The sequence below is a fragment of the Zonotrichia leucophrys genome, chromosome 8 (genome assembly GCF_028769735.1).
Source record: "Zonotrichia leucophrys gambelii isolate GWCS_2022_RI chromosome 8, RI_Zleu_2.0, whole genome shotgun sequence".
In the NCBI taxonomy this organism is placed as follows: domain Eukaryota; kingdom Metazoa; phylum Chordata; class Aves; order Passeriformes; family Passerellidae; genus Zonotrichia; species Zonotrichia leucophrys.
Window position 1 is genome coordinate 29043279 of NC_088178.1, and position 20564 is coordinate 29063842.

Here is a 20564-nt window from a genome sequence, read left to right on the forward strand (position 1 = left end):
TCCCGTTCCACAGGGCATCTCCAGCCAGGTGAGCCGGTGTCCCTGCTCACTGCCCGTCCTTGGGGGAGCCTTTGTGCAGTTCCTGAGTGAAATTCCATGTTAAATTTATCCTGGAGCAAAGGAGGCTCAGGGGGCCCTTGTGGATCTGCACAGCTCCTGCCAGGAGGGGTTTGGGATCTGCTCCCAGGAACAGGGACAGGAGCAGAGGGAACGGCACCCAGGGCAGCTCAGGGTGGATATTTTGGGAATTTCCTGTACAGAAAGGGTGGTCAGACATGGGCACAGTGGTGGAGTCCCCATCCCTGGAGGAATTTAAGATCCCTGTGGATGTAGCACTTGGGGACGTGGTCATTGCTGGCCCTGGCAGTGCTGGGGAATGGTTGGACTGAATCTGAGCGGCCTTTTCCAACCTTAAGGATTTTATGATGCCGTAATTCCATAAAAATAATAAATAGCTAATTATTTATATCCAATCTGGGCATTTAATGATGAGAGGTTGAACTCAACTCCAGAGCAAGAGATTGTCACCAGAGTGGCCCCGTGCAGGAGCCAAGGCTGTGGTTGTGGATCCCTGCTTGCAGCTCAGGTGTCTCTGTTACCTGAATCCCTGAGGCACCTCAGCCTGACCTGGGGCTGTTAATGAAGAGTTTAATTGGCAGTTAAAGGTTGTGCTTTCAAGCCAGCTTCCAAGGTGCTTGGGAATGCCTTGGGACCATCATCCAGGGGAACCTGGAGCCTTTCCCATCACTTTCCCAGTGGAGGAGGTTTCACAGAATCACAGAATGACTGGGTTGGAAGAGACCTGAGAGATCATGGAGTCCAGCCCAGCCCCAACACCCCAACTCAACCCTGGCCCCCAGTGCCACATCCAGGCTTTGTTAAACACCCCCAGGGATGGGGACTGCACCACCTCCCTGGGCAGCCATTCCAGAACTTTATCACCTTGCTGGAAAAAGCTTTTCCCTGTATCCAGCCTGTATTTCCCCTGAGGCTGTGTGCTCTGGCTGTGTCAGTGCTGCTGCAGAGCCCAGCCCCAGCTGAGCACAGGCCCCTTTCAGGAGCTGTGAGAGTGATGGGGACACCCCTGAGTCTCCTTTTCTCCCTCAGGGCTTCCTCACAGGGTTTGCGTTCCCAGCCCGCGTTTCCATCTCTCCCATCCCTCTTTCCCACCCCTCTCCTTCACACTCATAAATTACTGCGCTTAATCCGCGGGCTTTGGCTTCTCCCTGAGGCTCTGCGGGGATGCCGGGACGCTGCTGGGGAGCCGGGGGGTGTTTGGGATGCCCGGGCCGGCGATCCCATCGCTTTTCCCCGCTAATCCCATTAGCAGCGCCGGCCGCGGAGCCGGGAGCGGAGCGGCCGCGGGCGCCTTCAAAGAGCCCCCCGCGATTTGCATGCCAAGGTCTTCGGCACGGCATGAAAGTGGCTTTTGTTAAACTTAATGGCGGAGTTGATTAATAAAAAGCTCTGATTTTTCCCTTATTAAGGCGTGGTGCGATTCCGCTGTTGGGTTTTTGGCATCTGGGGGAGGGAGAGTTCTGCGCACAAAGGGAGTAACCTGTTCCCTGCCCGGCTGTCATCATCCCTAGGGATATTCCACTGTCATTTCTCCCACTTTGAGAGCCATGGCTGGGCTGGGCAGGATAACAAAGAAAATATCACCAAATTTTCATTCAGCTCCTCGTTTTTTGCTGGGAGCTCAAGCAGAGCCGAGGTGTCTGTCCAGAAAGTTCATCCCAAAAATCTCAGTGCAAAATATCTGCCAGTGGATCCTAAAGGAAGGAATTGAAAGGGCTGATTCATGCAGTTGGGATTTCAGGGATCATGTACTCAAAACCTCACTAAAACTCTCTGTTCAGTGCTGAATATTCAAAATACCCAGTGTCTGCCTGGGTCTTCAGCAATTTCCTTTCTTTGCTTTGTTTGAAGAGCATCGGCAAATAATTTCCCATCTGGATTTCTGGATTAAATGTCTCCTATATTGCCTAAAAGAAAGCACCAGATGAATGAAATGTGTCTGTAGAACTCCTGTCTCAGTTTTGGTTCTGTTTTAGCACTAAATGTTGCCACACATGGAAGGCTGAGCAAACATTTCATATTTCCAGGGTATCAGTGCTGGCAGAGGTTGGATTTTCTATATACGCTTTAAATTCTGCCTGCAGAATTTCAATATCCAACCTGGCAGAGGTTGGATTTTCTATATACACTTTAAATTCTGCCTGCAGAATTTAAATATCCAACCTGGCAGAGGTTGAGTTTTCTATATAAACTTTAAATTCTGCCTGCATGACTCTTCCTGCTGTGTTTATCGATATTAAGCACAAGCTTGGTTCAAAAATAGAAAACTATGTGTTAGCTGCTTTAAATAAACATCAATCCTATTTTTCCAGGCAGTTTATATTTCTCTTCTAATCAAGGCTGGGTGTATTTCTGAGCAGAGCCTTAAAAGCACTCATTTCATGCAACATTAATGTGTATTTTGGCTAAGCTGAAATGCCACTTTTTGCCAGGCAGATGAAAGGGGTTTATTTAAACAAACAAATATACAAGGTCTTGTTGAAGAGAAGGAAATAATCCTAATTGTTTTCAACATTTTGCAGTCACCTTTTTGTGTTTCTGGCTGTTTCAGGGATGAGTATGAGGAGGATGGGTTTTGCCAGCCCTACAGGGGCATCGCCTGCGCCCGCTTCATTGGCAACAGGACCATCTACATGGAGTCCCTGCACATGCAGGGGGAGATAGAAAATCAGATTACAGGTGGGTAAAAACACCTTGGCTGCTTCCCCACCCAGCCCTCTGCTCCCAGAAAGCTGCTGGAGTTTTACAAACAGCAATGTTGTTTTGCTTTGCTTCATTCCCTCCTGCCCTCAGCTCATCTGGGGCTCTCTGCTCCTCCAGCTCCTCCCAAAACACCTGAAAAAAAAAAGATATTTCAGGGAGAAGGGGCTGTGTGTTTACAGCTTCTGGGAGACTCAGTGCTGCTGTTACCCCAGCAGGTTTTGGAAGCAAAGGGGGAGAAACTTTAGTTGATTTTACGTGGCTGGAATAATTTAGGTGCTGGGAAAGGCTGCATAAATAATCCAGCAAGCAGTATTATTCCTTTGGATTTAGGGGAGAACCAGTTGCCATTATTTTTGTGGGATGCTGATGGGGTTGCTGAATTCACAGATATCATAGATACCATGATATTCTCTATTTTTTAATATAAATTAACTTGGTCTGATCCTAGCCCTGGTAATCAGCTCTGTATTCAGATTTTTTTCCTTGCTGTCAGAATATCCCAAATTTCTCTTCTCCCTTTGTCTCCAAACACTGTCAGCATTGCAAAAAAGGGCTTCATTTCCCCAAGAAAGGCAATGTGGAGCCACCAGTTCATAATTTTCCAGCATTTTGTTTGAAAAGTTATTTGGGATTGTATTGGGATTGTCACCTTCCATGAAGGAACCAGTGCAAGAATTTGGGGGGTTACCTGTTGGGCTGACAAATATTACATGAATTTGTAAGTTATTCTCAGTTATTTGGGAGGAAAGAAGGAATAATTAAAGGAATATTTAATTAAAGGAATATTTAATTAAAGGAATATTATGTTTGGGGGTTGGGTAATGAGCTTAGCATTAATCCCTGATGAAAACCTGATGTATTTTCCTTGTCAGTGAAGTCATCATGGTTAATAACTTCCAGTGTAATTAGCGCCGTGCATTCCTGCTCATCACCTGCCCAGCTGCAGTGGGGAGTGAGGGTTTTTCTGTGAGGACACAGCCCAGGGAAAAGGTTCCCAAGCCAAACCCTTGTGGTTTTTTCCAGCTGCCTTCACCATGATCGGCACCTCCAGCCACCTGTCGGACAAGTGCTCCCAGTTTGCCATCCCCTCCCTGTGCCACTACGCCTTCCCCTACTGCGACGAGACCTCCTCGGTGCCCAAGCCGCGGGACCTGTGCCGGGACGAGTGCGAGATCCTGGAGAACGTGCTGTGCCAGACCGAGTACATCTTCGCCAGGTCCAACCCCATGATCCTGATGAGGCTCAAGCTGCCCAACTGCGAGGATCTGCCCCAGCCCGACAGCCCCGAGGCCGTCAGCTGCATCCGCATCGGCATCCCCATGGCCGACCCCATCAACAAGAGTGAGTGCTGACTTGTGACCGTGCTCGCGGGGGTCCCGGGGTGAGGGGAGAGATGAGGATCTCACTCCATGTTTCAGAAGGCTGATTTATTGTTTTATGATATATATATTATATTAAAACTGTACTAAACGAATAGAAGAAAGGATTTCATCAGAAGGCTGGCTAAGAATAGAATAGCAAAGAATGATAACAAAGGTTTGTGGCTCGGGCTCTCTGTCCAAGCCAGCTGGCTGTGATTGGCCATTAATTAGAAACAACCACATGAGACCAATCACAGATGCACCTGTTGCATTCCACAGCAGCAGATAACCATTGTTTGCATTTTGTTCCTGAGGCCTCTCAGCTTCTCAGGAGAAAAAATCCTAAGGAAAGGATTTTTCAGAAAATATCATGGCTACACTGAATGCCATGGTGCCTTGGTTTGGAATGACAGGAGTCTGCTAGGAAAGGCAGGAGCCTCCCCTGAAATGGAGAATGTGAACCTCCTTCCCCCTCTGAATTGCTATAAATTTTAAATTAAGGGGCTCTCAGGCAAAAATTATGGGAGCAGGAAATAACAGTTCTGTAATAGGGAAGGAAATAAAAGGATAAAATAAACAATGCAGTAAACTAAACAACACTGCCAGAGTCAGAACCCAACCTGACCCCCTGTTTGTCAGGCTGTTGGCAGCAGTGCCATTGGAATTGTGGCTGCAGAGCTCCTGCAGTGTCAGGGGTGGTTCCCTGTAGAAAGGTGCAGTCTCTTCCTCTGAAGATCCAGGGGCAGAGGCAGCTGCTGTTCCTCTGGGGAATCCAGTGGAGAAGCCGTGCTGGTGTTCCAGAATCTCCAGATTATATCCAGGCAGGAATGCTTGGCTGGTGCTCCAGAATCCCCAGATTATATCCAGGTAGGAATGCTTGGCTGGTGTTCCAGAATCTCCAGGTTATATCCAGGTAGGAATGTTTAGTTGGTGTTCCAGAATCTCCAGATTATATCCAGGCAGGAATGCTTGGCTGGTGTTCCAGAATCTCCAGATTATATCCAGGTAGGAATGTTTAGTTGGTGTTCCAGAATCTCCAGATGCTTGGCTGGTGTTCCAGAATCTCCAGATTATATCCAGGTAGGAATGTTTAGTTGGTGTTCCAGAATCTCCAGATTATATCCAGGCAGGAATGCTTGGCTGGTGTTCCAGAATCTCCAGATTATATCCAGGTAGGAATGCTTGGCTGGTGTTCCAGAATCTCCAGATTCTATCCAGGCAGGAATGCTTGGCTCCTCCCTCTGGGCTCACATCTCCCAGTGGGATGCTGTAGCTCTTATCAGCCATGCAGGGACATTCAATAGCTGTTATCAGCAGATATCTCCCCTGAGAGAGGATTGGGTATGGAAAAGATAAGGAACACTGCCCACTTAATAGAAGACAACTGCCTTACAGATGGCAATAGAATACATCTTGCCTTGTGTGTCCTTCAGAAATGAAGAGTGGCCTTGTGCTGTGCTGTGTTTGCAGATCACAGGTGCTACAACAGCACGGGCGTGGATTACCGGGGCACGGTGAGCGTGACGCGCTCGGGGCGGCAGTGCCAGCCCTGGAACTCGCAGTACCCCCACACGCACACCTTCACTGCTGCCCGGTACCCCGAGCTCAACGGGGGCCACTCCTACTGCAGGAACCCTGGCAACCAGAAGGACGCCCCGTGGTGCTTCACCTTGGATGAGAACCTCAAGTCAGAGCTCTGCGATGTCCCGGCCTGCGGTAATGCCTGACCCGGGTGGGCTGGAGCTGGGGAAAGGGGAAGGGTTTGGTGCCTTGTGAAAACTGCCCTGGAGCAGAGGCTGGGCAGAGTCCCAGAATAAAGCAGGGATTGATTCAAAGGAATGGATCCCCTCAATGGATCCGCCTTGAGCTGCACCCAAGATGAACCAAAATGGCCCCAAAATGCACGAGGGGCACGGGCTCTGTCCCTGGGATCAGCTCTGCTCCATTTGCACCTTGCAGTTCATTGTCCCATCCCAGCTTTAGCCCAGGCAGTCCCACCCTGCTTGTTTTTCTCTCTCCAGCCCACGGGGTTTGTGCTCTGGGCTGAGATTTGGGTCATTTGTCCTTGGTGCCCAGCTGGAGCAGGAATTGTTTTGTCTCCTGCTCTGTGCACAGAGCTCAGCATCCCTGATGTGAGCCCAGCCCCACACACTAAAGCAGCACAGAGTGTGAAAATAGAAAAGCCAAACCTGAGGCATCAGTTTGGTGCACAAAATGTTTGTAGGAAAGGCTGGCTGGCTCTGCTCCCTGGACACCTTTGAGCAGTTGCTGCCCCTGCAGTGACAAAGTAGTGGCATGAAAATAATTTCCTGGGGAATGGCTGTGCACTGCCAGCTCAGGTGTTTCTGACTTTCCAGGTTGGTGTTCCAATCAATACAACTCCTTAGGCCAAATTAAATCATAGAAACATGGAACTGTTTAGATTGGAAAAGCCCTCCAAGGTCATCAAGTCCAACCACCCCCAGCACTGCCAAGGCCACCACTGCAACATGTCCCCAAGTGCCACATCCACACATTTAAATGCCTTTTAAAGTCCCTTTTAGGACCCCACCACTGCCGTGGGCAGCTGTGCCAGGGCTGGAGAACCTTCTTCATGAAGAAATTTTCCCAAATATCCAATCTAAGTCTCCTCTGGTGTAACTTGAGTCTGTTCCCTCTGCTCCTGTCCCTCAGATCCCAAACCCCTCCTGGCAGGAGCTGTGCAGAGCCAAAGGGCCCCTGAGCCTCCTTTGCTCCAGGCTGAGCCCCTGCCCAGCTCCTCAGGGATTCTGCAGCCCCTTCCAGCTCCTCAGGGATTCTGCAGCCCCTGCCCGGCTCCCTCAGGGATTCTGCAGCCCCTGCCCAGCTCCCTCAGGGATTCTGCAGCCCCTGCCCGGCTCCCTCAGGGATTCTGCAGCCCCTGCCCGGCTCCCTCAGGGATTCTCCAGCCTCTTCCAGCTCCCTTCCCTTCCCTGGACCCGCTCCAGCCCCTCCATGGATTTCTTCTTGTGGGGGCCCCAAAAACAGGGAGAGGGTTTGAGATGCACATGATAGAGCCCAGACTATTTGCCTTCCCCCTGATCTACCCTTTCAGTAAGAACATGATTTAGATCCTATTTTGGCATCGATTTCCATCTTTCCATTAATTGAAAAAGGCTTTGGAGCAGACTCAGAACATGTCTCCCTGCAGGAATGTTCATAACCATAACCAGAAAAAATGTGATTTGGTTCTGGCTCCGGAGCAGGAACATCAAAGGTATCTCATTTCTGAGGGGAAAGGTAAATGTTACTGTGACAACTTGTAGGCAGCATCAAATTTGGTGTGAAACTTTGAATTTCCACAACATTTCTGGGTGGATTTCTGGCATGTCCATGCAAATAGCTGTGGTTTTTTCTTGGCCTGTTATTAATATTGTTATTTCTACACGCAGATAGAACAATTAGGACCCATTTGTTCAGGTCTTCCATTCACTTCCCCCCAGCTCTATGAAAAGCAGAATCCAATGAGAGCTGAATCTCCTTTTTTGTTCATTTTGCAAACCCAAAACGCAGCCAGGGCAGTTCTAGAAACACAAATTTCAAATCCATTTTAGAGGACCTGGCAATGCCACCTCTGTTTTTGAAACAAGGCCTGAGCTGTGTTGGCAGTGCTGGTTTAGGAGTTGGACTTGCTGATCTCTGAGGGCTTTTCCCTCCTCAACAGTTCTGTGATTTTCCCCACACTTTTTGAGTCCTGCACCTCTTCTGCTGTTATTCCAACAGAAATAACAAAAATCTATCCTGAAGATTCCTGTGCCAGTCCCCTCTGGATGGGCTCTGAGGTTCCAGGCCTGGCCCAGGCTTTTGATCTGGGACACCAGGACTCTTTTGGAGCCAAATTCTGATTTTCAAGCTTTGTTTCATAATAACTGAGATAGGCTGGAGAATTCCTGACAAAGTTTTTAATTGCCAAAACCTCTCACTGCTGCCTTACTTAAATGGTTCTTCTGTGGCTTTATTATTCTAAATACAAGCAGGGCTGGATCAGGTGAGCAGTAATTGAATTGTTAAGTGCTAATCTGCATATTAAAACCAGAACACTGTGTGGGACTTGCATTCTGCTGGTTTTGCACTGGCTGAAAGAGCCATTTCAGGCCTGTTTTAATCAGCATTGTGCATTCTGCCCCACCAGGACATGCCTAGATGGGAAATGGATTTAATTAGGGTGGCTCCCAAGAAGCTCATTAACCTAATGAGGCTTCACAGTGGGGGCTGCTACTTAATAAGAATAATAATTGCCTTTGACTGGAATAGCTCAGGTGATGAACTGGTGCCCAGGTCTCCCTCTGCCTCGTGCTGCTGCTTTCTTTTCCTTTCTTCAACTGTATCTCACAAGCTGTGAGAGATTTGTTTCATCCAAGTTTGTCAGCCTGCTTGCAGGGAGAGGTGAAACACGGGCTAATTCGAGCACGAGGCTCAGCAAAGCCCAGCCTGAGAAGGTTGGGAAGGGCACTGTGTGAATCCCTGCCTCTCTGGGAACAGGGAAAACGCAATGGGGGTGGTGCTTTAGGCCTCTCCCCTTTCCCAAAGGCTGGAGGAATATTTGGGCTCCCTCTCCTCTCAATTAAAAACCAGATGGCACAACTTAATCTGGAAGGAATGATCAGAGAGGACGTGGGGGGAGCAGAGACAGCGTGAGCTGAAAGAGGAGAGGGGTTATGCAAAGTGACATCCAGAACCATTTGAACTTTGCCTCTGTCACAATTTGAGTCGAGCCCAAGCTTCAGATCAAGTTCATGTTTAATGAAGTGCATAAAAGAGATCTGTGTGGGCCGCTAAGCACTTGTACAAATCCAGCCTGGAAAACAGAGACAAACAAACTGGAGTGACCCTGCAGGGATAATAAAACATTCCCTGTTCTCCCAGGGTCCCCAAGGCAGCCCCAGGCATTCCCAAGTCCCTTGGAAACAGCCGGGGCTCTGGGGATCCTCCAGTCCCCTGGAGCGAGCGCGTTAATCCGGGTGTAATTCCACCCTAAACCCTGGGAATGCTCCTGGGGAATGGCAGAGCAGGGAGGGCTCTGTGTGCCCTGCCTGGGCCACTCGGGAGGGGGATCTGTCCTTGTCCCTGTGCCTGTGACACTCGGGATCTGTCCCTGTGCCTGAGACACTCTGGAGGGGGATCTGTCCTTGTCCCTGTGCCTGAGACACTCGGGATTTGGGATCTGTCCCTGTCCCTGTGCCTGAGACACTCGGGATTTGGGATCTGTCCCTGTGCCTGAGACACTCGGGATTTGGGATCTGTCCCTGTCCCTGTGCCTGAGACACTCGGGATTTGGGATCTGTCCTTGTGCCTGAGACACTCAGGATTTGGGATCTGTCCCTGTCCCTGTCCCTGTCCCTGTCCCTGTCCCTGTCCCTGTCCCTGTCCCTGTCCCTGTGACACTCGGGATCTGGGATCTGTCCCTGTCCCTGTGTCTGAGACACTCGGGATTTGGGATCTGTCCCTGTCCCTGTGCCTGAGACACTCGGGGTTTGGGATCTGTCCCTGCCATGGGAAGGGGCACCTCCCATAAGCTTCTTCCATCAGGTGTTTTAGAAATTCCCTTTCCTGTGGATCCGTGTTGGGCCATGGCTTCATTTCAGCCCAAGCCAAGGCCACATCAGAGCATTTCACTCTCTCCTGCCCATCAGCAGGTTTGACCTGGCAGGGACTGCTCCTGTGTGTCCTCACAGAACTGTTTCTCCACAAAATAAAATTTTCTTTAATATTAATTAAATAAAACAGCATTCAAGGTGGATTTCAGCAAGATAAAAAAGGATGTTTTATTCTTTTTAACACTTTTAGTTAACCCAGGGATGTGTTTGACTCCGTGGGATGTTCATGGGTTTTTTTTCCTTTCTGAACCAGATTACAAGGATTCCAAGGAAAAGAACAAAATGGAAATCCTGTACATCCTGGTGCCCAGTGTCACCATTCCCCTGGCCATAGCCTTGCTGTTCTTCTTCATCTGCATCTGTCGCAACAACCAGAAATCCTCGTCCCCTCCGGTGCAGAGGCAGCCCAAGCACGTCCGGGGGCAGAACGTGGAGATGTCCATGCTCAACGCCTACAAACCAAAGGTAAACCCTCAGTTCTGCTCCCACACCTGCAGCAGGGAGGGAAATGCTTCAAACAGCCCAGCACTGGGGCGTTCAGGGGTTTCCAGCCTGGGATTTGGGTGATTTCTGTGAGGGTTTTCTCAGCAGCAGCAGCAGCAGCGTGTGCTGGACCAAGGGGGGATTCCTGTGTGTCAGTGTCTCTGGAGAAATAATGGAGTTTTTGTGGGATAAAGCAAGAAAGCCCTTCCTGAAGCATCTCCAAAACACCTCATTGAAGTGAGAGGCAATGCAGGTAAAGATGTGATTCAGCATTTCCTCAGGAGAGCTCTTCATGGCTGTGCTCAGTTCATCTGTCGCCTTTCACTCAGCTCAAATCACCCTGGGAAAGATTTGTTCCTTGGGTTTCCAGGCTTCCCCATTCCCTCAGCTCAAAGCAGAAATGTCCAAAACAGCCTCAAAGCTCTGCCTGCAGCACAGCTCCTGCTGCTGCTGTTTGGCTTCAGCACAGCCCCACGGCCAGGTAGAATTTCAGAATTTTAAAAATCATTTTGATGGAAGTGTGACCAACCTCGTGTTCCTGTTTCCCAGTGGGATGTGCCTGAGGTGCCTCCTGCCATCCACAGGCACAGGAATGCCCTGGAAAAGCATTTCCTTTGTGTTCCACACCATGCCAATGCTCCCGGTCCTCAGAAGTCCCTTCCAACTCAGGATATTTTATGGTTCTTCAAGAACTTGATGGGCTTTGCTCATTTGGAACTTGATGGGCTTTGCTCTTTTAGAGTGAAAACCTGTATCTCAATCCCACACACACTTGGCTGGTGAATTTATCCTCATTTGCCTTGGAAGTTCCCAATTCCAGCTTTCCTGTACAGCTTGGAGTGGGGTAGCAGTAAAAAAAAATTAATAAAGTCAGTGTCCAAACTGCATCTTGCATCCAATCTCCTGGAATATTTTATTAAATTTGGGATTGCCTCTTGTCCCTGTTCTGCTGGGAATTTGGGGCTCAATCCTGAAGATAATGGGAATGCCAGCATCCTTTTATTGAGGATGCAATTCCCACCTTTCCACAGCACAGGAAAGCAGATATTCCTGGAAATATTTGCAAATATCGACCATTCACTTTCCTTTCAATTTGCAAGTGATGTGCTGCAGGAATATTTTCATTTTATTTATGCTAATTTCAATTTTTCCCACTGGGAAAGCCAGCTCTCCCTGTCTCCAGTGTTTTGATTGCCTTTCAAACAATATTTGCAAGGAAAGGAAATGGAATCTTATTTTGAAAATTGATGTCAGCTTTGGGGGGAAACACATTTAAGCTTTGAGCTCCCACTGAGGCAGTTGTTTGCTTGGATAAATAGGAATGTTAGCATTTCGTCCAGTTTTAAGGGGGTTTAATTGCCTTCAAAACCATAATAAATTAGGGACATCTTGTCCTGGAGCTGAAGGAGAGGTGGAAGGGGTGGTTTCTCTCTCCCTTTCCCCTGACCTGCTGCCTCTTGTGTATTTTACACTTCCCTACACTTTGGACACCCGTGTGTGACAAATACTTGTCAAACAAAAGCCGAGCAGATTTACAACTGCTCCACTCCAAATGAGCCCTTCCTGCCAAAACTTTATGACTTCATTTTCTTCCCCCAGTTTTCCACTCTGTTGGTTCAAACAGACGGACCCAGGCTCGGGTCAGACAGAGGTCATTTCACTTTCATTACTAAAATATAATTTACAATATGCCAGACCTAAACAAGTTTTAGCCTAAAGGATTTGGGTAATATAAACCATCTGTTCCTCAACAATATAGCTAATTTCCTGCCATCACTGTGCAGTCTACTGGGCTGCCTGCTTAAATGGCTTTATTATTATTATTATCATCATTATTATGATTATTAATGCAGTGTTTGTATAAAGTCATAAGTGATCAATGCAATTAGAATTAATTCATGCAAAAACTGTTTTTTTCTATGATTATTTGAAATGTCAGGTTTTTTTCCCACATTGCCACTGGAAAGCTGGCCTTGCATGATTTCAGGAATGCAAATGCCAATGTTTACACTAATTTACAGAACCTAGATCCCAAACTCATTAACCTTAAATTACTACCTGTGGATTTACTGAGGGCCCTAAATGAGTGGGTTTGGGTGTTACAAGCACAAGTGGAAGTTGGGAATAATACAGGTTCTTTATGGGCCAGGAGTGAATATCTGCACACCAAAGGGCAGTAAATGTTTAAAAGGTTTGCCTTTCTCTTTTGAGAAACTCGCTGTCAGAGTTTCAGGATGGAACAGAAACAGACTCTGCTGTGCCTGGAAGGGTTAACAGCAAAGTCAAGGGAAAATTGGCTACAAGGACATGGTTTTTAAAACAAATTCATTTTTTTCCTGCTAAAACTCCAGGCCCTGGCCCAGAAAACACTTCAGCATGGACCTCTTAGAGCATGGGAATTGCCTCAATTCCTGAAATTAGTCACATTCAATTGGAAGTACAGAAATGCCCAAGGCCAAATGCTGAGATGCTGATGGTTCCTGGGTGTATTTGGATCCAATTCTTGTTGTAGCTGACCTTGTGGAGAGGATGGAAAGGAATTCTTTTTGTTACCTTTGGGAGCATGGTGATCCCGTTTGGATCCTGGTGATCGATTTGGAGCATGGTGATCCCGTTTGATCCCCTTGTCCGTTAGATCCCGTTTGGATCCTGGTGATCGATTTGGAGCATGGTGATCCTGTTTGGATCCCAGTGATCCTGTTTAGATCCTGTTTGGATCCTAGTGATCTCATTTGGATCCTGATGATCCCGTTCGGATCCTGGTGGTCTGTTTGGAACCTGGTGATCCCGTTTGGATCCTGGTGATCTCATTTGGATACTGGGGATCCATTTGGATCCTGGCGATCTCATTTGGATCCTGGTGATCCCTTTTTGGCTCCTGATGATCCTGTTTGATCCTGGTGATCCCGTTTGGATCCTGTTTAGATTCTGTTTGGATCCTGGTGATCTCATTTGGATACTGGTAATCCATTTGGATCCTGGTGATCCCTTTTTGCATCCTGGTGATCCATTTGGATCTTAGCGATCCCATTTGGATCCTGATGATCCTGTTCGGATCCTGGTGATCTGTTTGGATCCTGGTGATCCCATTTGGATCCTGGTGATCCCATTTGGAACCTGGTGATCCCATTTGGATCCCGGTGTCCCTCAAGCTGTGCCTGCCACCAGTGGGATCACTGCTCCCGTCCACCTCCTTGGCTCCCACACATCCTGCACCGGGAGATTTCACTTTAAAAACGCCACTTTCAGCCCTGACCCGTTGTTGGTGTTTCTCTCACAGAGCAAAGCCAAGGAGCTGCCCCTCTCCGCCGTGCGCTTCATGGAGGAGCTGGGCGAGTGCGCCTTTGGCAAGATCTACAAGGGCCACCTGTACCTGCCGGGCATGGACCACGCCCAGCTGGTGGCCATCAAGACCCTCAAGGACTTCAACAACCCCCAGCAGTGGGCGGAATTCCAGCAGGAGGCGTCGCTGATGGCCGAGCTGCACCACCCCAACATCGTGTGCCTGCTGGGCTGCGTGACGCAGGAGCAGCCCGTGTGCCTGCTCTTCGAGTACACCAACCAGGGCGACCTGCACGAGTTCCTGGTGATGCGCTCGCCCCACTCGGACGTGGGCTGCAGCAGCGACGAGGACGGCACGGTCAAGTCCAGCCTGGACCACGGGGACTTCCTGCACATCGCCGTGCAGATCGCCGCCGGCATGGAGTACCTGGCCGGGCACTTCTTCGTGCACAAGGACCTGGCCGCCCGCAACATCCTGATCGGGGAGCAGCTCCACGTGAAGATCTCCGACCTGGGGCTCTCCAGGGAGATCTACTCGGCCGATTACTACAGGGTGCAGAACAAGTCGCTGCTGCCCATCCGCTGGATGCCCCCCGAGGCCATCATGTACGGCAAGTTCTCCTCCGACTCCGACATCTGGTCCTTCGGGGTGGTTTTGTGGGAAATATTCAGCTTCGGCCTCCAGCCCTACTACGGGTTCAGCAACCAGGAGGTGATCGAGATGATCCGGAAGCGGCAGCTGCTGCCGTGCTCCGAGGACTGTCCCCCCAGGATGTACAGCCTGATGACGGAGTGCTGGCACGACCTGCCCTCGCGCAGGCCGCGCTTCAAGGAGATCCACGCGCGCCTGCGCTCCTGGGAGGGCCTCTCCAGCCACACCAGCTCCACCACCCCGTCGGGCGGCAACGCCACCACGCAGACCACCTCGCTGAGCGCCAGCCCCGTCAGCAACCTCAGCAACCCGCGCTACCCCAACTACATGTTCCCGGCGCAGGGCATCCCGCAGGGGCAGCTGGCGGGGTTCATGGCGCCGCCGCTGGCGCAGAACCAGCGCTACATCCCCATCAACGGCTTCCCCATCCCGCCGGGCTACGCCGCCTTCCCCGCGCCCCACTTCGCCCCGCCGGCCGCGCCCAGGGTGATCCAGCACTGCCCCCCGCCCAAGAGCCGCTCGCCCAGCAGCGCCAGCGGCTCCACCAGCACGGGCCACGTCACCAGCCTGCCCTCGTCGGGCTCCAACCAGGAGGCCAACATCCCCCTGCTGTCCCACATGGCCATCCCCAGCCACCCCGCGGGCATGGGCATGGCCGTGTTTGGCAGCAAGACTCAGAAACCCTACAAAATGGACTCCAAGCAGTCCTCCCTGCTGGGGGACTCGAGCGTGCACGGACCCAACGAGTCGGTGATCTCGGCCGAGTTGTAAATACGCCAGGCCTTTGTACAGAGAACCCTTCGGACGCGGGCTCGGCGGGGGCAGCAGAGATGGGTTTGTTTTTGTATTCAGATGTTTTATTGAAGGTCCTTTTCTGGCTGTTGGACAGACGTCGCAGCAAAGTGTCTTCTGTGAAGTTTCACTGCTCGCCAGCGTGGGCAGGCACAGCCAGACGGATCCTCCTGGTGGGAATCCCCAGCCTTGGCCACGATTCCCCAAGTGCCACCAGCAGCTCAAAGAGGGGCAGGGGGAATCTGAGGGTTTTTTTAAAGATAAAAACGTTTTATCAATGCTTTTTCACGGCTTTTTGAAGCGTGGTTTGAATCACGGGGACTTTTTTTTAATACTGAAAACCATATTTTAATATTTGTCTCTTTTTTTAGGAGATGCAAAGATTCGGAGATCTGGGTGTGCAATTTCAGTGCCAATAGGGAAAATATTTGTAAATGTTGCGGTCGAGGATTGTGTTTCAAATGTGTGATCTGAGAGCTGAATCAGTTACTTCAGGTGGGATTTTGGTCTTTGGTTTGGTTGGGAGTCTGAGCTCAGATTCGTACCAAAAAATGTCATTTATGTGACAGCACAAGTGCTGGAGTTACCAGCTTGCAGTCTACAAACCTCATCTGCTGCTGGCTGCTGAGGGCAGCTGGAGCTCTTAAGGAATTGCCTTAAAGGAAATGAAATTAAAGGGCTTTAATTTCAGAACCTGAATCAACTTCTTCAAAGATAACGTTTCATGATCTAGTCGCTCAAGCAGGAATTTTTTATCCTTTTGTTGCTATGCAACTGTGTAATGGAAAAGCGCCAAACCACAAGTTTAGAGATGACAATCAGCTTTCCCAGGAATATTTATTGTGTCATTTCAGTGACTCTGACTCCAGTAACCCTGGAAGAAGGGAGGCTCACATTCCATCAGGCAGCAAATCCATCGATAGCAATTGTGTCTAATAATGTGAATTAGTGCTGATTTTCCACTTAGAAATGCACCATTTGTGTCATTAAAAAACCCATTCAGGTAGAACCAATCGAGATTCTTCATTTGAAACCACTTTAATGAGTTACACACGTGCTGTGTACGGTACATTTTCCACAGACTCTTTTTTTGTACTGAATAATATTTTTATTGTCCACAAAAGCCAATCTTTTTGCTCAGTTGACAATGTTGTATAATAGGACTTTATTTTTATCTTTTTTGCACAAAAGTGTGATGATGTTTTTGTACAGCAGAAGTGAAAATACATCTCTGCATTTTATATCTTGGGGCTGTTTCTTTTGATTTTTACCCTGATGTAGATGTTCCTGAAATATATTATGGTGATACTCAGCCACTACCTTATACAAATATCTTTCTTTGTTTTCACTGCATGCGTTTAATCACTGTATTACTTGATGATTGAGTTATTAATTATGGGCATTTCAATTAGGCAAGCATGAGAAAAAAAAAATGTAATAACAAAGGCTATTTTATAACTGAGATATGTGCATTTTTGTATTTCACGTGCCAGAGATGATATTAAACACTGATTATTTTATGCTGCTGTTTATTAAAACATTGTTTTGCCACAAACACGTCGGCATTTCCTCCATCCTGAAGGATCCCTGGCTCCCAGTTTCCAGGGAGGCTGAGCTGCTATCAGCCAAGCATCCTTGGCTTTAATCAGCAAATAGGAATAACCAAATCCTTCAGGAGCAGCAGTGGGATCATAAAATGATCCCTCACACACTTTGTGGTTTTGTGTTCAAACAGCTCGGGCTCAGTTTGAGGTTTCTCCTTTATTTCAAAGCTGGGTCCTTGAGGTCAGGGTATTTTTAGGTATTTTTGGGAGCAGCACACCTGGAAAGCCTTGGGAAGACCTCTCAGCTGGGAAATGTGGGAATTGTGAGGTGAAGTCACAGTCTGGCTCACACCTGGTGCACAGGGAGGCAGAACCGGTGAGGTCATGAGGAAAATGCATGCTGCCAGAAATGAGGAGCCGCTGCTCAGGTGGGGATGCAGACGTGGGATCAGAGCTGGCTTTGTGGCAAACAAAGGGAGAGGGAATATTCCAGGTGCTAAATCATCATCCTTCCTTCCTCAAGGAGAGAGCAGAGCCAGGGCTGCGGGAAATGCAGCAGCCTTGGCTGGGTGGGAGCTCTGGAGCAGTGGGAATAAAACTCTGGATAAACTGGTGTTCACTGAGCCTTCAGCCTGGACAGGCTCAGCCCCCCAGGCTGCTGGTGTTGCTGTGAAAGAGAATAAATATTTGCTGAGGTAAAGACCACTGAGCAGAGCCTGAAATGGGGATTGGGATCCTTTGTTCCCACAGAGGAGAGGCTGGGCTGGAATTCTGCATCCTCTGGATGGAGAGCAAAGGGCCAGAGCTGCCTGTGCAGAAATGAGGGCTGGGAAGCTCAGAACTCAGCAGGGTTTGTGTTTATTCAGGGATCAGGTCAGGAGGGAATCTGTGCCTTGCTTTGCAGGAACAAGGATTTCCAGGAAGGTTTGGGAATCCCGATCCCATTTCCTTGTCCTGTGGTCTGCGTTCACCAGGAGAGCCCTGACACAGCCCCAGCCCCAGGCTGCCAGGAGAACACTCCAAGCACAAATTCCTGCTGGATCCAAGGCTCTGCACTGCGGGCTCACCTCCCACATCCATTGGCTCCCACCCCTGCACACTCAGCAGGAGGAATTTGGCTTTGGGGCAGGATTCAGCCTCTTTGGGGTGCCTGAGCTTTGGCTTTGCCTCCTCCAAACGGGGTCAGGGATTCAAGGGAGAGGCTTTGGCTCGGGAGGGACCTTCAATCCCATCCCATGGCAGGGACACCTCCCACTGTCCCAGGGTGTCCAGCCTGGCCTGGGACACTGCAGGGATCCAGGGGCAGCCACAGCAAATCTGGGAATCCCATCCCAGCCCCTCCCAGGGAACAATTCCTTCCCATTATCCCGTTTGATTTCAGGGATTTGATGGTGCAGCCCAAGCTCCCAGGGGGTTCTGCTGTGAGCTCAGGGGTTACAAAGCAGAGTCCTGAGACATTTGGACAGAGTTGCTCTAAAGAACATTTTTTGCACAAACAACACAATATTTTTTTCAGAACCGCTAGACAAAAAAAAGAGTCAATTTTTCATTTGCAGAAAAATTTGACAGCATCTTTCTTGTGTGCTACAATATTTTAACCAGTGTTTCTTTATGAATTCAGGGTTCTGTGGTCAGGGGTGGAATGAGCAGCTGGTTCTGCTGCAGAACATCATGGACAAAATGGGAAAATTCCCTTTCCGTGGGCCCGGAGCCTCTCAGAGATGTGATGTCCGTGCAATCCAAAAAGCAATTTTTTATCTTGCTGTGGGCTGTCTTTTATAGGAGGAGAGAGAATATTGCCCCCCAGCTGGTCACTCTCCAGCCCATGGTATTTCTGCCTGTTTCATCTCCCCCAGATTAAAGTTCAGCCCATTGCAGGACAGTTTATATTGCTGAGGTAATAGAAAATTATTAAAAACAGAGAGAGACACAATATTGGGGCTGCACATCAAAAGCTCTTTAAGACAAAGGAGGGAAAATTGACTCGGAACTGGAATTATTGGAAGCATCTGTGGTGTCCTTTATTTCCCATGTAACAGTGCAACACATTTGGGAATGGTGTTGGGCTGGTTCTGGGCCCTAATTTGCTGAGTTTTACCCTAAACCCTGTGGTTTATCTGCTCCTGCAGAGGGAACAGCAGCTCTTGTAAATTAATTTTGACCTTGAGACACAAAGGAAGATTCTGCAGTGCCGGAACCTTCAGCTGTGTGGAGGATTTGGGTTCTTTTAATGGAATTTAAAAGCAGAAACCTTTGTTAGATTTAGGAGGAACACGTGGGTTTATGAGCCACGAGTGGTGCTGGGAGCAGGATCTGTTGGGGAATATCTCTGTAAATCCAATGGGGTTGTTGGGCATTTCCAGAGTTTATCCAAAACCCAGTGACATTTTGGAGCAGCAGGGCCAACAAGGATTCCCAATCCCCCTCAGTGAGTGCTGGCTCCATCCCGAGCTGTGCAAGGCAGAGCCACGGGAGGGGCTCCCATGGAAGGGGCAGTGCTGGAGTCTGGGATTGGGAATTTGGGGTGGCTCCAGGTGGTTGGAGCCATGGGGGAATGGGCAAAACATCCCATCCATGGAAAAAAACCCCTTTAATGGGAGCTCAGCTGCCTGTGCTCTGCAATTCCTGCACCTGGGATGGGGCAGCCCCAGCACAAAGAGGTGGAGAGAGCCCTGGGAGGAAGATGAGGGTGGGGTGGGTAAAATCCTCCAGGGTCATCGAGTCCAGCTGTCCCACCTGCACTGCCAGGGCCAGCACTGCCCCATGTCCCCAAATGCCACATCCACAGGGATTTAAAATCCCTCCAGAGATGGGGACTCCAGTGATGCCTCAGGGTTTGGCTTTTCTATTTTCACACTCTGTGCTGCTTTAGTGTGTGGGGCTGGGCTCACATCAGGGATGCTGAGCTCTGTGCACAGAGCAGGAGACAAAACAATTCCTGCTCCAGCTGGGCACCAAGGACAAATGACCCAAATCTCAGCCCAGAGCACAAACCCCGTGGGCTGGAGAGAGAAAAACAAGCAGGGTGGGAGTGCCTGGGCTAAAGCTGGGATGGGACAATGAACTGCAAGGTGCAAATGGAGCAGAGCTGATCCCAGGGACAGAGCCCGTGCCCCTCGTGCATTTTGGGGCCATTTTGGTTCATCTTGGGTGCAGCCCTGGCTGGGCTCTGGGGCTGCCCAAGGTGGATCCATGGAGGAGATCCTGTGAATCAATCCCTGCTTTATTCTGGGACTGTGCCCAGCCTGCACAAGGCATCAGCACCACTGTGCCCATGTCTGCCCACCCTTCCTGTAAAGCAAATTTCCAAAATCTCCACCCAGACTCTCCTCTGGCCCAAATTTATTTCTTTATTATATAAAGAAATAAATTCCTCCTGTCCCTGTTCCCTGGAGCAGATCCCAAACCCCTCCTGGCAGGAGCTGTGCAGAACCACAAGGGCCCCCTGAGCCTCCTTTGCTCCAGGCTGAGCTGGAACCTTGGAGAGGAATTTGTGAGTTCCTGAAGAGCCAGAGCAGAGAAGAGGGTAGGAAAGAGCCATGGGAATGAGAATTCCTGGGAATAACAAACCCTGGCGGTGCTGCTGTGTGTCCCTCCAGGATAAGGGCCCAGGGGCACCTTCCAGGTAGGATTTGTTCCATGTTTCTGTTTGTTTTATCAGGGAATTTGTCATCAGCATTTGCTGAAATACAGCAGGGACCTGCAGAGCCATTAAATGCCCGAAAGGCTTGGATAAAGGGAGACATTTTAACAGCTCCTGCCAGGAGAGATTTATTCTGCACAGAAAAACTGGGATTTATCTGGGAAACCAGGCAGACACCCCAGAGACAGAAGGTTTGAGTTGTTTAAAAATACAAGATATGCACAGCAGACAACCTCTGGTCCCTCTGGTGCCTGGTGACAAAGCTGCTCCATCTGGGAGTCACACAGGGCTGGATGTTCCCCCTCACACCATGGATAGTTTGGGAAGCCATGGATTGGCTTCCTCAGCAGCTCTGGGAAGCAGGAAGAAAATCAGTATTTCACTCGTGAGGTGAGGAAACAGATGGAGATT

The 20564-nt window shown here is 49.4% G+C and overlaps 1 protein-coding gene across 2 annotated transcripts in view; it reads left to right on the top strand.

The window, feature by feature from the left end:
• The window catches only part of ROR1 (receptor tyrosine kinase like orphan receptor 1), a 169969-nt gene extending 153448 nt beyond the window's left edge, over nucleotides 1–16521 (top strand). For both annotated transcript variants that reach the window (XM_064720214.1, XM_064720215.1), the window contains exons 5-9: nucleotides 2630–2757; nucleotides 3805–4122; nucleotides 5613–5858; nucleotides 10011–10222; nucleotides 13521–16521. In XM_064720214.1, coding sequence (XP_064576284.1) covers nucleotides 2630–2757; nucleotides 3805–4122; nucleotides 5613–5858; nucleotides 10011–10222; nucleotides 13521–14945 — 2329 coding nt within the window. In that variant the 3' untranslated portion in view covers nucleotides 14946–16521. The remainder of the gene's footprint in view (nucleotides 1–2629; nucleotides 2758–3804; nucleotides 4123–5612; nucleotides 5859–10010; nucleotides 10223–13520) is intronic.
• Nucleotides 16522–20564: the final 4043 nt, after the last annotated feature.